Consider the following 18,379-nt stretch of genomic DNA (forward strand, 5'->3'; position numbering starts at 1 on the left):
TGCTGGGATCCTTTGACCTTAGCTGACTTCCTGACCCTGGGGGCTGGACTTGATGATCTTCAGGGTCCCTTCCAGCCCTATTGTCTATGAATCTATGATGCATTTAATTTCAGAATCAACTGGTTGCAAAGCTGTAATTAATAATTAACATTGCAATTATAATGAACATTGATTCACCATGTGTGAATGCTCTGCAGGTGTTTCAAGATACTGAAATATAGAACAAAACTTCTGCTTTTTGTTTTAGGGGGCATATATGACCCTTCCTTTTACTGCTCACTGGCCCTTTTTCTTTTGGAAAAGAAAAACTGGTGATTATGGTTGTGCAAAAACCCAACCTGGACATGGCTTCATAGGTGAAAAGCTGTCAAGTGCTTAAGTACAATTCAATATGTTTTTATTTTATTTCAGTGCAAAGCACGGAGCTCATATGTCTAGACAGAAGAAAAACAACACTGTCCGAAGCAAAGAATGAAGAGCGCTGAATTAAGAGGACCGTATTTTTGGTTTTTAGGGGTTGTTTTTTTAAAGGTTCTTCAGGTTCAACCTAAAGCCAATGTTGTGCTTCATATATAAGAGAAAGTTTGGACATGAAGGGTAAGCCAGAGAATAGAACCTGTTAATTTATTCCATGGTGAAGGCTATAAATTACAGCTTGGACATTGCTTGCTAGGTGACCAGTGAGTTATATCAACATGATTTTTTCTTAAAAGGGGCAATTTTAGCCCACTGACTGATTGAAAGAGATGTAGTTATCTAAATAGCTAGAGAAAGCTTCCCTCCCAACAACTCTAAATAATTGGTTTAAGCAAAAAATTCCTTTCCTCCATCATTTCAGAAGTATGGATAGGAACATAAGGAACTGAGCAAGCTTTTGATTTAGTGTCAGTGGGAGCATTATATTTTCAACATGACACATTTTAACAAGTAAATAATTAGTTCAAACCTAAACTCTACTAAAAAAAAAAGGAATGCTTCAATCCATTATTTAATTTGGAAGTTGCTTTTCATTTTTTCAGTGGATGAAAGTAGGCTTCCTTTTTTCCTATATAAGACCGGAAATGATGGTGAAACTATAGGTTTGTTTACTTCTTCACCCTTTTTAAAGGAAGGCTTGGTAAGTATTAGGGGATAGCCTTTAGGTAGGCTGAGCATAAAGAAATCCTGGACACTGTCCCTTCCCCTCCCCTCCTACCCATAATCACACAAATCAGTGGGGGGTGGGGTGGCATGTCAGTCAGGCAGTTCTGCCTGCCTGCCCGCCTGAAGGGTGCTCCACACCGCTCTGACTCCCAGCCACAAATTGTGTCCCTGTGTTTCCAGCATGCCCATTATAATTCTCAACAGCCAGCCGGGACCAGCCTCTGAAGTCTGGGAGTGTTCCAGCTAAAATGGGACATATGGTAACCCTAGCATTAGGGGGTATTTAATGCAAATGGATTTTACTGCATGTAAATGTCAACTAAAGGACATAAACTGTCAGGTAATTTGGGGGCATCATTTTGATGTTTCAGCAGCTGTGAAGAACACTGAATAAAGAGGATCATAGTTTTGGGTTTTTTTTAAAGGCTCTTAAGCTTCAACTTACAGCGAACGATGGCTGTATAACAAAGATTTTCAAACTATATTCAAATATAGAACCAAGTTAGTTGATCTTAAAATATCTCCTGAATCCTACTGATAAAGTGTAATGAACAGGTAGAGGTCATAAATTAACTTTACTTTGGCATCCTGAAATAAAAGCTGCTATTCTGGATGGCTGTTTACCCAAAACAGAAATGCTGTTTCTCCTTGCTTAGTTTATAGCAAGATATAGTGGCTCTATGGTATACACGAAGTTGTTTTTCAGTCATCTTAAAAAAAGGATAATCCTTTTTATTAGGGGATGATGGGATTTCCCTTTCAAGATTTCAGAGAAGCATGGAAAAAGTAAGCTATCAACATCTTCCCAGGAAGATATGCATTGAAATCAGTGACCTGCCCAAGATGACATGGTAGCTCAGTAGATTAGAAAAACAATCCCTGTCTCATACTGGACCACACTGCCTCCATGTGAGATTCAGTCATAGTTCTAAGATTCTCTGAAGGGCAGCAATGCCTGATGGCACAGCATTAAAGTACTGAGGACCTGAACCTGTGCAATTTAGTTCTTGAAAATTACAATAACAATGTGAAAAGATGTCACAGATGATTCCGCAGTAGATTTTTCTTATAGAAATATCAAACACATTTCATCATCCAGTGTCAAGCTAATACCACTGAGGACTCTGAAGAGTTTGGAAGAAGTTATGACTAATAAAACTTAATTAACTAACTGTATAAGTGCGTATGACTTTGGACATGGACTGGAGACAGAATCAGATGCTCAGACCACAAGTATCAGCAACTGGAAGCAAAGCTTAAAATATGCAAGAGAGAGAGTCAGTCTCTGGAAGCTTTTGGGTACTGACGAGATACAGAGCTGTTTACCTCCCAAGTCATATGTTTTCAATTTGGCCCAGAACATCAGTAGCTGCTGCCTGAAGGCTGTTAAGCAAAATGGTCTAAGTTCAAATTCATAGAGAATAGGTGTTCACATCATAAAGTTGCTGGAACAATGACAACTGATTCTTTCGTAAAGCGACTGCAGTTATACAGCAGATAATTCACTAATCACAGAAACAGAATTTCCTCCTACATTACCAGACACCATACTGGACACTTGTGAGAAATGACAGGGCACCTGATACAGCTGATGCCCATACTATACTTTTTACGTTGCTAAACATAATGTTACAGTTTTAGTGATTACAAGATTACATCTTTCAATAACTAAATTGTCAGAAGGAAATTGAAAAATGGGTGCTTCACATCATATAGATAAAGTTCATCACAAGGAGCCCATTGCTCACTCATCGGGCTGCTACACTAGCCTGAAAAGCCTCAGTGCTCAGGTTCTTTGCTCTTCTTCTGCTAGCTGATGAATGGCCTACTGTCATTCAAAATACCCATTCCTTTACAGCACAATTGTTCCACAACAGCAATGGAAGTTAGGAAACCCACACTTTACACACATATCCTTGGATCAGTCCATGCTTACACACACACAGTTTCAGGAAAAAGCAGCCATCTGCTCCAAATTCTGTTGAATAGAGACTAGATAAATGCATACAAGTATGAAATCCATTCCATACATTTTATACACACATATAAAATCCAATCCAATCATAGGAGCCAGGACCCTAAATCAAAAATTAATCAGGAACACTATTCACCCACAGATAGCACGCTCCAGCTCACTTCAACTATTCACCTCAAGGTCCCAAGAATTCTTTAAAAAATGTAGGCAGTTATTAAAACAAAGAGTACCCAGCTTCTCTCTGCTACCAGTCCCTCAACCTCTTCTTTATATTATGTCTGCTCTGCCTCACATGTTTGGTATCTAAAGAAAAAGGAATGTAGGTATTTGATTATAAAGACCAAACCGCTTGGGAGCTAATATTTCATGTTTAAAAGCGTCATTGCTATTCCCACAAGCCAAAGGCATCCTTCTAATCTGCTTGCCCACAATGGAGCTCAGGCCCTGGAATGCATGCAGTTATCATTAAAGGCTACATGAAGAGTAAGAACTCAGGAAAAATTAAATTAAAAACAAGTTAAATGGTACTTACCAAACACCTGAAACCCTAGCACACAAGTATATGTTGTCCAATCAATATCCTTACAGTCTGAACGATTCCTGATTAGTTTACAGCCACTTGGAATGTCCCCTTTAAAAGAAATCAACTATCACTAATGGCATATAAATTGGATTTATATATTGTGTCTCTTGAAGATCCTGTGAATGCTGGAGAAAGCTGCAAAATGCATTTTTAACAACTTAAACCTAGAGCCTGATTTTCCTCTCATCGAAATTATTTTATATTGATGCAGCCACAATGACTTCAGTTCTTGTAAGTTAGACTGATGAAGTGAGATCAGAATTTCATCACATCTTGGCTTCCACATCATCTGCTTTAAAAATATTTTGATGGATCTCAGTCCTAATGTTTCCCTTCTATCAAACACCATGTATGCTAAACTTAGTAGTCAATCACACAGGAAGCTCTACTTTAAAAAATAACAATTCTGGGTAGCAAAGAACTATTTGCTATGGAAACCTTACAAGTTAAAAGGGGAGATTAGTAACTAGAAAGCGAATGATTGGCTCCCAATGTACACCAGTTCAACACCAATGGGTTGCCTTCTCTAGCCATCTGTGCAGGCAACCAGTCATAGAAATAATTGGTAGATTCAAATACAGAACTATCAAAAGACAGCTGAAAGGGTAGTTGAAGTGGGCAAGAAGACTCATGAAAATGCCAGAATTTTTCATTTGTTATTAATGACTTCTTGCCTGTAAAAAAGAGAAGCTATAACCCTTCCATTCCAATTAGTTTTCTGAAAAGAATGGAATAGACAAAAACAACTACTTGAAATAGTTTAAAATATCTTCACTCATACCAGCTTAGCCTGATTAATTGAGGTAATAACAATGGCAGTTACTGGATATATCTAATAGTTACATACACACATTTATAATTGACAACTGCATGAAAGACACCAGGCCAGATACAGTTCCATCTATTAGGCCATAAGTGGAATTACATGCCCAACTGTAATTCTGTTCCACCCTGTTCAAGTCCTGAAAATCCATGAATGCATCTACTTCTGTAACACACTATCATTTCACCCTTCAGATTCTATCAGAAAAAAGGATGGAGGAGGACCTACCTGTCTTTTGTATGAATTGGCTTTCAGAGTCTTGAGCAGGGTGAAAGAGAATCACACACAGACACCAAAGTCCACCTATGCACCTAACGGGTGGAGTGGAACCTGTCTCACAGTTACCAGGCACACACGTAAAAAGTGCTCTTGGTTAAAAGGTCTTTCCTTTCAGGTCTTAAGCACTTGTAGTTGAAATGAAGTTTAAAACCCACAGAGTCCTCTGATTTTCCGTCACCAACAGTTAACAGTTGGCATAACCTGACAACAGTACATATTATTTTTGAACAGCAAACATTCTGGACCAGCATCAAAACCTAGTGCCACTTGTTTTGTAAATTTTTAAGCCGTTAACCTGATTTATAACCTTGTAAAGAAGTAAGCTATATTTGGATTAACAATTACATAATACATAGCTCTGAATAATACAAGAGTATCAGGTTACAAAAGTTCAAATTAGTTCCTTTGTTAGTAAGCATGTTGCAGTCTTGATCACAAATTCTTCCATACATTATGATTGCTACTTCATTTTTCTATCCTATACCCACAGATCTCTCTCTCTCGCACACGGTGCATGTGTGTGTGTATATTTTATTTTATACTTACAATAAAGTATTTCATAGTCTCCTGAGTTTGACATTATGTACTTGTTGTCCGGGGACCAGTCAAGGTGCGTAATATAGCTGGAATGTCCCTAAAGAATAATACAATGCCAACATGAAACTTTTAATTTCCATCATAATTAAAACATAAACACGTCCAGTGGTAGCTGTAAAATTGACAAAACATAAAAGAAGATTAAAACAGAAGTCAGAAATATATTTCCCCCCACCAGGCTTGTTGCACACTATTCAAACTCCTTTAAAGGCTCTTACTACATGGTGCCTCATTTTCCAATAACTAAACAAACATAAGTCTGGCAGAATGCCTTTCCCATGACCTAGTAGTGGTTTCACACTAAGGTAGGTTCCTCCTTTGTAAATAATATTGTCCCTTGGTGGCCATCTTTTGCATTAATCCTAGCGGGCAAGTTGTTAAAGTATGGATGCATTCAAGTTCATGGAATGACTGAGTAGAGTTATGCTTGCAAGCAATCACTTTATATCGTCTTTAATTAGGATTACTAGACTAAATGCATGAGTTCGCTTCCACTCAACAGGGAAGAAAAAAAATCAGGTCTTGGTTACCATGCAACTATGTTACTAAAATGAAAAAAGGAATGTGCCAGATTTTCAAAGTGCTTAGCACCCACTTCTGGGACTGGATCTTTAGAAGACCTCAGCTCCCATTTAGGCACCTAAATCAGTGGTTGGATTTTCAAGTGTGTTCACCCCTCATTGATTTCAATGGAAAATGAAAATCCATCTCTGGGAAATCTGTTCACGAAGTCTTAGCACCACAGAACAGAAACATCTTGATAGCAATGACAAAGAATGCCAATAGTTGCCTTCTGCCTTTCATTGTACCAGCATTTTATTGCATTTATTCTACCTTTGTTTAAGAACCCAAACTCCCCTAGTGCTTTTTTTTGTAAACTAAACAGTCAGCAATACAAAGCAGACAGGGTTATTTCTGAGGATATTCATTTTCATTTTTTAGAGCATCTGCCTTACGGGAAATCAAATTTTCAGCGTTTTTCTAGAAATTTGTCATTCTAACAGTTCTTATTTTTACGTAACAGTTCTGTACACTGTTAAAACAGGTTCAAAACTTCCTTCATATTTCTTTAATAATTGATGCCAGGCAACCACAGAGGGGAGGAAAGGGAATGCTACATTTGTTCAGCTGTTGGAAAATTAATCCAGAAGAAGAAATGAAAGAAAAAGAAAGCTTTTTACTTCGAAGTGAGTTCATAACTCAGTACAGTCTCTTGGTAATTTATAAATCTATTCTGGAACTGCTCATTCTTGCATGCATGACAGATATGTAATAAGGACTGTTCTTGCATGATTGTGATTCTGCAGCACAAAGGCTAACATCTTTTGTATTTTTGTTTGATTCCAGAACTCAAGATTTACCTGTTGCTTACTCAGAAGCCCTCTGCCTACATCTGCATGTTTATGCAACTCAGTTAATGTTTTGTTTAAATGCCCATATGTAGTAGTTTTTTCTTCAAGTTATTATACTGTGTATTTTAAGTCCCCATATCACTGATCATGATCAGATTACACAAGTGAGCATTCATTCACTGAGCTCAAAAAAGAAACCTGACTGCAGAATGAAATATTATCTAAACTATATAATTGACTTCTGAAAACAAGGTGGTTGTTGTGCTATGTTACAGTGAAACATTCAACCTTTAGTAGGCAATTCTCTTTCTTAAGTGATCACTTTAAAGTGTCCCTAAGGTTTCAAGAACATTTCTGCTTGACCTTAGTCAAAGCCTATTTCTGCTAGGCAACCAACTTTGCTGGTCCCTTGAGTAGATGTTTAACACAGGGTCTCATTGTATTTAGTTATGAACAAGTAAGATTTTTATTAGACTTTAAATTTACATCAAATTTGGTATGGAAAACTATGGATAGATATATTTAATAGCCATAAAAACCCTTGAACTAGGAGATTAAACTTAACTAGGAGTTTTTAAATCTGAACTGGACAATATTAAAAGGACAATTTTAGTTGCAATATGGATTGTAAGAGATGAACAATGGGACAGACCAGCTCTAAATGTTTTTTTTCTTGTGGTAAAGCCTGCTATTGCCACAAACCAAACCCACAAACACGCACATGCATACACACACAGCGCCAAGAGAGGGCCTAATCCTAAACTCTTAGAGCTTGTTTACACATGGGACTCTACCAAGACTTCAGCTGACTCACTTAATCACAGGAGGATGGTATACGTAAACTGAAGCCCAGTGTACTCCAGTGTGGAAGCTGTCACTCAGGAGTAAAGCAGCCTTAGATCGTTGGAGATTAACACTTATTTGTGCATGACTAAACTAGATATCTAATGCCACTTAATTCCTGAAGACAGGTTGCAGGACCAGGCCACAGCAGTATTTTAACAATGGACATGCAGCTTTGTCATGCTCTTCATTTCCAGCCTTACACAGAGGATGATAATGTGCAGCTGTGTCACTTCACGATGATTTTCGGGACTGTGCTTGTCAGGGTCTGCACCATATTCCCTTAGTCTAATAGTTTGTAAAATAGGACAGGATCATTCTTGGCCCCATATATTTCCAAATACCCCGAGGGCAATATGTACACCTGGCAGATGGATTTAGGAATATGGACTAGATGACCTCTGAAGTCCTTTCTAACTGCATGATCCCATGCATGGAAGGATAAGCTCCAGCAGTACCTAGAGCACAAAGACAAAGGGCTGGATACTAGTGTAAGGAACTTGTGAGTGCATCTACATGAAGCATTTATTGAGGAATGGCTTAATTAGCTCTGCAGTAGGTCTCAGCATATACGCTTGCAGTGTTGTTAGGATGGAGTAAACTAATTAACTCTGCAGTAGGTTAGTACTTGTAAATGTGTAGCATATGTGTAGATGCTGACCAGTTTAGCTGAGGCATGAGGGTGTTTCAGTGTGGGGGCTGCCTGCCAGTTAGCCCTGTGCTGGAGCACAACTGAGCCCCAGCCAGCCCCTCCACAGCATGCTAAGCTGGGTCTGAGCAACCCCCTGGGCCCTCTGCCAACCAGGGCTACTCCGATCTGGCTCAGCGTGTTGCAGTCCTGGGCACATGTTCAACCACAGTGTCCAGAAGTAATAAACTGCACCACAATATGCACCAGAGTTTATTGCTATGTGCTAATGCCATGAGTAGATGTGCCCTGTGTGTGCTTTCCCTCCCTATGCACATCTGTGTTCTAGTACTTACAATCTGGCCATAAATAAAGTCTATTATCATACCTGTATTCAAATGAATACAAAAGCAGCTACTCTAATTACTGAACAAGATTAGCCAGACCAAATTGCAAATTCAGGTTTGTATTTGAATGAGCCTTTCTTTAAAAAGCTGTGAAACAAATGAGCGCTACCCTATTGTTCTAGCTAAATCTTCTCTAAGACAAGCTGTAATACCAGTACTGCTGTCTTTAATGGTCTGTTACGGAGCACTTTCGGATTTGGTCAAAAAACTGGAACATGTTTGACTTTTCCAGACATTTAAATATATGTCTACATTTAGATTACAACCCTTGCCTCTCCTAGATACTTAGAATACTTTGGCAAACAGCTGCAGTACAAGGTTCCCAGATCAATAGTTGGCATGAAGTGGATACCCTTATATGCCCTTCACTAATCCCTGCTATTTGCTCTTCAGCATGAGGATGTTCAGTTAGTGCCAAAACACAAAGTCACTCTTCCCTGTATATACAAGGTCATCAGTGTAAACCCATACTTGTGGTATTCCTTATGTTATACAGCCTGATCATGCTCTAATTTACATCAATGTCAAGATTCCCATTGTTTTCTATGCAAGCAGAAAGTCTTTATTCACAGATAACCTTGCTTCCTTTGGGACAGAGACTATACTACTAGATTTATTCAATTCACATATATTCTCATCTTAGCTTTTATCCAGAGTTTTATTTTAACATTTTCAAAAAAAATTAGGTTATCTAGGGTGCAGAAAGACCACCCCTTTGTCCATAATGGATGTTTGTAACTTTCTGAAAAGTTTCCTAAGAACCAGAGGGGTAAGGATAAATATGATTTATTTTCATATGACTACAGTTAATTCATCTTCTGTCCTTATGTGCTTCCACTCCCATGCACATCAATGTTCTAGCACTCACAGTAAGACCAGGATAAAATTTGGTTTATAAGCCTACAGTGAGGGTAGGGGTTGCATAAACATGGCTCCTCTTTCTTTCTTTTATTATTATTATGCAAAAAAGCATTTTTACATAGCATATCATTCTGGAAGATATATATGTAAAAATGCTTTTTTTCTCTGGGTCACTTCCTTGCCTGTCACTTAGGAAAATGGCTGGTCCAGAGATATACTGTGCTTTTGTATTCATCACCTCCCAAGGAACTTAGATAACATACTGCTTAGTGACAGAACTCTACTGTAGATGAACTGGGGCTATTATTATTATGCAAATTCACACAATATGTTGAAACAATTTATATACAGAGTGAGACAGGGTATTTTTTCCCCTTATTGCCCAATCCTTAAAAGTTGCAAGCTAACTTCAACACAGAAAGAAAACTGGATGGCCTTTTACTAAATCATGCCAGACATTTGGTAGCTGTTAAAATTCCAAGGGGCAGTGGGAAGGTGAACCAAATAATTGGCAGGGGGGCTCCATGCTGGAAAATCCCTTCAAGTAAGCAATCACAAGAAGATGACTCTACAATATGACATTGTCATAATATTTTAAACGACATGATTTTATAGTCCAATAAAAAACTTCTTTCAGCAGCTACCACAGAGAGAAGGACATTTTACATTTCCTTTTCTTTATTGTATACTAGGAGCATGATTACCAGCGTTATCACTGGCTACTGAAAGTATCTGACTGGACAGAAGACTTCTCTTGCATTGTTATTATTTGCTTGGTAAATTCATAATTTATGGGTCCCAGTGGTCATGGTTCAGACTATAACCTCCCTTTTTTTGAAGCCACAGTAAAGTCAAGGTGTTTATGGCCCTGAGTGAACGGTAATGCATACATCATAAAGTAGTACGTAGTGAGGGAACCTGAAGGGTTCCTTAGCATTCTGGCTGTAATCAGCATTTTAAATATACGGAATATCATAACAACATTTCTATACTTAAAACTAGAAAGAGCTTTTTAATTCACTACATTTCATTTTATTGGGACACTGGCTTACTTGAGACATTTTTGAGGGAACTTATTTAACATTAGCAATAATCACATTATGATTAATTATATATGAGGTGCTCATTCCCTTACGACCTAGGTGCACTGCATACCTATGCCAGGTTACATCACATTTCTCAAAACTAGGAAGCATATAACATGACCACAGGAGATCCTACAGCCACCAACTAGCTAAACAGATGCAATTAGTATGGACTCTGATGAGCAAAATGTCTGTTTCTTGTACAACTAGGATGCTGCCAGGTAGTTAGTGGTATATATACACTATGTGTGCCCCTTCCTTCATCTGTGCACTCTGCAAACAGAAGCTTTTAAACCAACTGATCAGGCACAAGTAGAAAGTTTACAAAAAATGTTTATAGTTTTCACTTCCATCTACCTAATCAGTTATAGAGGCCAATCTAAATATGCCAGAACTACTCATGTCACTGGCCCTTAGCAGAAAGCAGGCTGTTTCTGGCCCAGCACAGAGTGACTTCTCTTCATTTTGTGGAGTTGTCCTATGTGTGATGCCTCATTACAGTTCCAGTACTATCCAAACAGCTACATGGGGTTTTCAGCTAATTAGAAATTCTGCCTCATCAAGACTAATGATGTTACTCACTATGGAATCTTATTAAGAGGATAATAATGCCCACAAACACAGGAAAAAGCAAATCACAACTGAAAAGTTAGAAAGCTTGGGCGGGGGTGAGGGGGAGAGGGAGGAAGGAGGGCGAACAGATGGTATGCATAAAGTTGATGTTGATTAAAATATAGAAGATCCTGAATAGATTGGAACACTGGTTACAAGTTAGAAGAAATGAACAGTGGCTTAACTACCAGGGAGATAAGTTCCATTACCTAAAAGTTACCTTCTAGGCCTATGGAATGAAAGGGAAAGTCCAAAACTGTGGGTAATATCAGGCCACAGATATGCATCAGAAGAATATATATATCCACTAGAATAGGGGTTATGAACCAGGGATACATGTACCTCTGGGGGTAGTTGAACTGGTCCTATGGGGATGGAGCGCCGCTGCCTCCCAGGAGCAGGGCCAGGGATGGGGTGAGGGCAGCGGTGCCCCTCTGCAGGGTGGCGAGGGTTGCATGTGGCAGTGGCCGCCACCACACACCAGCCAGTGAACTTCTCTGTCCCACAGAGGGTCACCGCTGCCCTCACCCCAGCCTGGCAAGCTTCCCCACACACCCCTGGCCCTGTTCCCAAGCTCCCTGCTCATTACCTCCCCACACCTTGGCATCCATTCGCCAGGGCTACTTAGACTAAAAAAGGTTGAAACCCCCTACGCTAGCACACCACACTAATGCAAACTGATATAGAGCCAAATGGGGAAAAACGTAATATGATCATGGGCTGGGATGCTCAACCCAGTGATCCAGAGCAGTGCCGCATCCTGTACAAGCTGAAATGTCCTACTAAGAGGGTACTGAGCTTTATAATTATGAGATGACATGCTGCTGTTGTATGATCATTATGAAATGAATGTTTCTGCTGTCTTCAACCTTATTTATACAATGTGAAAAATATGACTTCCTATGGAAACAAGATACCTGAAAGAAAACCACAACTCTTAACTTGTATAACTTCTAATAGCCGCCTTCCCCCACCATACTTCATGGCAATTTGAAGAGAGAAACAATGGGGAGAGTTAGAGCAGAGCTGTCCAACTGGTGGCCCATGTGCTGCATATGGCATCTATGGCATTAGCATGTGGCCCTGAGGCTCCTGGTTTGGGTGCTGCTCCCCTTGAAGTCCCCAAGCTTTCTCTGCCTCCACTTTCTGCTGCCTTCCTCCACTCCTGGGAGTGGGGCAGAGTGGTGTGGCCCGTTATATTACGGAAGTCTGTGTCTAGGGAGCTCAGGGGGACCATCACCAGCACATTTTCTCAGCAAAACAGTTTATTTAGATCTGTCAAAAACTTCCTGCTACAAATCAGAATTGAATTTAGTTAAAAGACTGACAAAATGGTGCTATACAAGTGTGTGTAGCGAAAAATAAATGGAAAGGTGTTATTATTGTTAATCTATAGAGATACACTAACATTAGAACATTCAACATAGTAACCAGAAGGTATAGTTCAACATTAAAAGTTTCTGTTGCCAGCAGATGTTGTTTAAAAAAAGAAAAAAGAAAAAACTTACAGTGCACTTTCCATATCTGCTATACTTTCTTCCATTTTCTGTTACTATGTAGAGGTAAATAAAATTGTCATGGGATCCAACTGCTAGTAAGGTGCCATCTACAACATAAAAGATTTTATAAAAAGGCAAAAGTATTAGTTTTGTAAATCTGAACTTGATGCCAATGCAATATCATTGGTGACACTGTGTTAAATTAGTTTACTTAATATAATTAAATTATGTTACTTTTTGATTCATCTCACAATTTTGTCTTCTATCCATAGTGATTGTGTGGCAAGTTTGTAGATAAATGGGGGGGGGGATGTCACTCTATAGGAAGCTCATTAAGAAATCCTCACATTTGAATTGGATTTCTGAAAATGGCTGAAACGTGAAGTACTGAGTTTCCTGAACTATGGGACGTGACAGAAAATGTTTACATTTCCTTTAAGAAGCAGTTCAAAAAAATTTAAAAGGTTTTACACACCTACCTGTGCTTAGTTAATGGCTAACTTAGCACCATCTTCAAGAGTCACTGGAGCACAGTATTGAAACACAAAGTAATTTTCTACCCTGTGCTACATGTGTTAAATAGGAAAGTTCCAAGATAAGGACTGTTAATCATTTCACTTTCTTGGAACATGATTAGATTCCTTTGAAGCACCAGTGAATGTCAGTGCTCAGAAATGCTTTTAGAGATAGATGGGCAGTAGCAGAGGAATGTTTTGCTCCCTTCACCACTCCAATGTTAAGCAATAGCAAACAAGAAACAGGTTTGCCAGACCTCTCTTCCCTACAGCCAGAAGAGAGGATTCAGCTGCTGCCTGATTGTCAGGTCTGAGGAACAAAGTCTGATAAGATCGCACGAGCTTGTATTGAATCAGAGGATGCCTTCCCACATAATTCAACAATGAATTGTTAATGGGCTTTGGTTTGAGAGAGCAAAACTCTGGATTTAATGTTACAGCTTTACATATATAACTTTTAAAACTTAGCTGAAAAGTAAAAATAATAAAGAACTATTTAAGATCCTAAAACAGTCACAGAATACTTGGACAGACTTAAAAGCTGCAAGTACATCATAAAAACTAGGCCTCCCTTGCTTCGTGTACATGCCAAATCCTCGGTGTTGAATTACTAGATCCCTCTGAAAGAAATGATGAGATCACATGACAGCCTCTTTAAGCAAGGCAAGAGGGTATTGTGCTGGGTGATGGTGACGTTCACACAAACAGCAGAGCAAATATGTTGTGAACACCAGTCTAGGCAAAATACAAATGAAGCTGTAATTGACAATTTACACATATGCTAATGAACCTAAACACTTTTTAAAAGCTTTACAAGTTCCCTACAATTGGAGGGTAATTTGATATGGGTGAAACACACTAATAGTCTAACAGCTCCAGGGAATGCAGGGGGGGGGGGGGTAGCAGGGGAGGGAGAGTGGAAATACAAACATGCAATTACCACGAAGTGTTCTAAACATGCAGGAAGTTGGCCTACCTACTGAGTAGCGCATCACTGAAAGCTGCTCATTACCATCAGTGTGTATAGAAACCAGATCTCGTGTTTCCGCATCCAAAACAAACCACCTGATAAGGAGAGATCGAGGGAGTGTTATCTCTTCTCAAAACCAAAACAAGAAGTTGAAGATGGAAACTGCAGAATGACCCAGCGAAACTCCTGAGCTACCGGTGACAGCTCATTCACAGACATACTTTTCAGAATCACAACAACATAAAGAGTATTGGCAATACCGTACCTTTATTTTTCATGGATGTTATGAAAATTAGAGCTGTGCTATCTGGTTTAGGTAGTTCCATGAGGGAAACCTTATCGTTTTTAATGTTGTTACATTTTGAGCTCTTGATTTCACAACCATAACACTGTATTCAAGCTAAGTTTTTGCATATGAGACAATTAAATACAGCTTACTGACTGTACAAACTTAATGAGCCAATTCCGTTGTGCAATATAGTTGATCCATCAATTCTGCATACATTTTTAAAATTGAAAGTGCTGCAGTCCAAAAAAACTAGGATTAAGTTAAAATAAATTGCAGAAACAATAGTACACTGAGTCAAATTCTACAGAAAGAACAGCAAACCTACTTTTCATTAGTTCAGAATCTTAAAGGCAAATATCTGAGAAATGGCCTGATCCAATGGCTTAAAACCAGTTTGTGGTTAGGGGACCACATGAAAGAAATAAAATAAATAAAACAGTTCAATGTGTCATACTGCCTGCTGAATGCACCATGGGTAAGAGAAATGGAGCTAGTGGAAAATGGCTGAAATGTTTTCATTGGATAGCAGCAGAAACTACTTTCAATAATATCGCTCTGGAGCAATCCAAAAAGCTGATGCTAGTTACTTAGAAGCCATACCCTGAGACTACGCAGGATAATGGGGTGAATCATAAGTTTTGAATTGCTGCTCTGGTATTGAATTTCAGTTCTGCCTTCGCTTCCTGCCCCTGCCACATGATTCATTACAGTACTACTTTCTTATACCTGTGAGACAGCTGAGGGAGGCAAGGGGAAATGCATTGAAAGAGAAGAAGGGAAAGCAAGAAGGAAACTGCCCTGACTACCCTGGAAGACAACAAGGTCTGCCTCACGGTAGTAACCCTATGGTATGAAACATGCTGATGGAAGATCAACAACACGTAGGATTTTTATTTGCTGTCTTCAGCAGGCTGGAAATCATCGTATGTTATGACACATGCAGATATCTGCAGGCGTTCCAGGCTACAGTCCTTGGAACTACTTTAATGCTGCACTGCTCTAGCTTTTAGTGGAACAAAGCTATCAAAACAAGTAGTCAATCAGGCACTTATCTATTTCAATTCAGGTGCCTGCTATGTTCTCTTTTTGCACGAGACATAAAATGGTAGGGGACAATCTCATTTTTAATAAGTACCTCTTCTGCAGAACCCCGTCCACTTAAAGAACAGATACTTTTCATGGAGAAACCTACTCTGATTATTTGATAAGCAAAGAGAAAGGCAAATATTTTTGCAATAAAAAAGCAAGCTGGCTCGGTCACAGGGAAATGTGTTACAAGAACAAACCAAAATTACTTCTTCCACCTTATAGTCTACCAATCTCCTTCCCAAATTGTACCAAGTGAAAATGGACACCTGTGATGGTGGCTGCCTTATGTTTTGGGAACTGAAAAACACTTTTTGAGCACTGGCCTTGGACCTTTCATCGGTAAAATGTGATGGTGTTAAAAACATTTGTACTGTGTTCTACTGTTCTGTTGCATCCCACACCTATTATTTAAAATTTCAAATTACAGTACTTGAACAGACCAGCCTAAAACACACCAGTCAAAAAAGCAATGGATACAATCTAAGGTGTGTAGAGAGAAGACTGCAATACCCAATTAATTAAGAAAGACAGTACTAGTAAGAGAGTTCTAGGTATTTGCACAAACTTCAGGGAGAAACTATGCTCAGCCTGTCTTGCAGTGAACATACAGTAATTGCCAGAAGAGAGCACATCCCATGAAATGTGTTTCCATTTTGGCAAAAAAGCAGTCCAAAGGAAGCTCCTTAGGGGGCTTTATTACTGCAGTCCTGTCCCACCTTGGGACTTCCATGCTTCTTGAGGAGATCTCATTTCCAAATTAATGTCTGGAATGAGAAGGTGGTAAGTCACCCCGTAAAGTTTTTCTGGCTTGTGAAGTGGAAGGGCTGGCTGCCAAGTGAACCCTTATACTTCTGATTTGTAGATCAGATTAAAATCCCCAGCCCTAGACAAATGATAGGGTTTCCGCTATCTACCACTTATGTTAATGGTATCACTTTTAACTTGTGCTTATGATACGATAAAAATATTTGGTACTGACATGCCTGCTTCAACACTTTTAATTGCTGTAATGTCTGCCACCCCATTCACTTTATTTTCCTTATTTAAAAAATAAGCTCCAAAATTTCTTTCCAGGTGTAATGCTTTACACCTTTTTTCCAAAAATAGTCTCTTGCAAACCTTGCTCTTTGTAAAGGTGCAAATGGACATTTAAGCTTAGCCATTTTGTTTTCTTATCTTCATAAAATTATCTATTTGGTTGCTGCTGATTGTTCTCCCCAGATAACAGGCTCCTGCTCTGAAAACTCAAGATTTCTAACAAACATCAACATAAGAGATAGCTGCTCTTGTGTTTTAATGCAGCACTGGCCACACTTTAAAGTACCACAAATCAGCACAGGTTCATTGGCTTCAATGGAGTTACATTAATCTGTCTCTTTCAAGGATGTGGTTCAGCAGATCTTGTCTGCCTCTAGTTTTCTTACAGATTTTTGATAGTTTTAACTTGGTTAGCAGCATTCTCTCTAAGGTGTGTGGCATGCGCAGCAGTGCAGGCATGCTTGACAGCGTGGAATGAGCATGCCTGCGCGGCTTAGAGGAAACGGTATTGGCCAGGTTCTTTTATAGCTAGTTTCATCAGTTTTTTTCTGTAGTGCTGTTGAATTGCTATAGCAAAGGCATGGTGCTTAAAGTACCAGAACAGCTACATGGAACATTATTTCTTTTTGAATGATAATGCTGGTAGCATGAGAAAATCTATGGAATGGCAGTCTGGACGTTACTGTCCAAAGTGTATTTTTGGTGAAATTTCTTATTGCCTGTCCTTTCGCTTTTGCTGTTGTATATTTCCAGCAAATTGCAGCACCAGTGAACACTGGCAGATCTCTCTAGTCTGGGGTTATTAATACACTACTGATGATCAAATATGCAGAGTATATTAAAAAGCAGGTAACATGACATGGAGCAGAGAGTGCCTGAATGGAGAGAAATGAATGAAGTACTGCTTGATGGGAAAAGGGAAAGGAAAAAGCACTCCAAAAATATGGCAACATATCATGACTGATAAAAGCCTACTGTCACAACGTGGTATAGGGTAGCATTCTAAGAATCAAATTAAGGGGTTAACAATGTAGTCTGGGGGCTGGCTCCAGCTTGCAGGGCCAGAGGCATTTGTCTGTGCTCACTCTTGCAGCTGGGCTGAGGAGCAAAGAGCTATGCCCACACTGCAGCCGGAAGAATGAGCTGGAAGCTGTGTCCACATCACAGTCAAGGAGAACAGGTTTGGGAAAGGCAGCAGTGTCGTGTACATAGCTTCAAATTGCCTGGCTTCAGCATGGATGCAAAAAAACTCCACTGCTGATGTACCTCCTAAGCCACCCGGCCTGCAACAGAGCCAGGTTGTTCCAGCCTGTGACTTGTAAAGGTTCCTAATCAAAACTTATCCTCAGCAATGTTACAGGTCCTATATCTGTTAATTGTCTTCAATAGCTGCAGTAAAGTAGAGCTAAAACAAACAATGCAAAAATTCAATGTTTTGGACCGTTTCACTATAAAAGTAGAATCCTTTACTATTTTTACATTACAACCCGAGGTGGGCATGTAGATAGCACAATGCACCTTTAATCAAATCACATACATTATTACATGCAGGCTTTCAGTCCAAGACTATGCCTTTTACATTATGGTATCATATACTTACTAAAAAGTAAGTATCTAAAGTATGGAGAAAAACTATTCTAATCAACCCCCCCACCATCAAATAGCTTTGCTATGGAAAATAGCTGCATTGATCTAGTATATCTGGCATGTACATACATACACACACACACACACACACACACACACACACACACACACACACACACACACACACACACACACACACACACA

General features: G+C 39.2%; 1 protein-coding gene across 5 annotated transcripts in view; it reads right to left on the reverse strand.

The window, feature by feature from the left end:
• Window positions 1–18,379, reverse strand: part of EML4 (echinoderm microtubule associated protein like 4) — a 289,436-nt gene that overhangs the window by 4,680 nt on the left and 266,377 nt on the right. For all 5 annotated transcript variants that reach the window (XM_019516385.1, XM_019516387.1, XM_019516384.1 and 2 more), the window contains 4 exons: window positions 14,179–14,267; window positions 12,697–12,794; window positions 5,350–5,437; window positions 3,651–3,749 (listed from right to left, as the gene is read on the reverse strand). In XM_019516385.1, coding sequence (XP_019371930.1) covers window positions 3,651–3,749; window positions 5,350–5,437; window positions 12,697–12,794; window positions 14,179–14,267 — 374 coding nt within the window. The remainder of the gene's footprint in view (window positions 1–3,650; window positions 3,750–5,349; window positions 5,438–12,696; window positions 12,795–14,178; window positions 14,268–18,379) is intronic.

This window comes from Gavialis gangeticus, unplaced genomic scaffold, assembly GCF_001723915.1.
Source record: "Gavialis gangeticus isolate Ggan-Ray unplaced genomic scaffold, GavGan_comp1, whole genome shotgun sequence".
NCBI classification, from domain to species: Eukaryota; Metazoa; Chordata; order Crocodylia; family Gavialidae; genus Gavialis; species Gavialis gangeticus.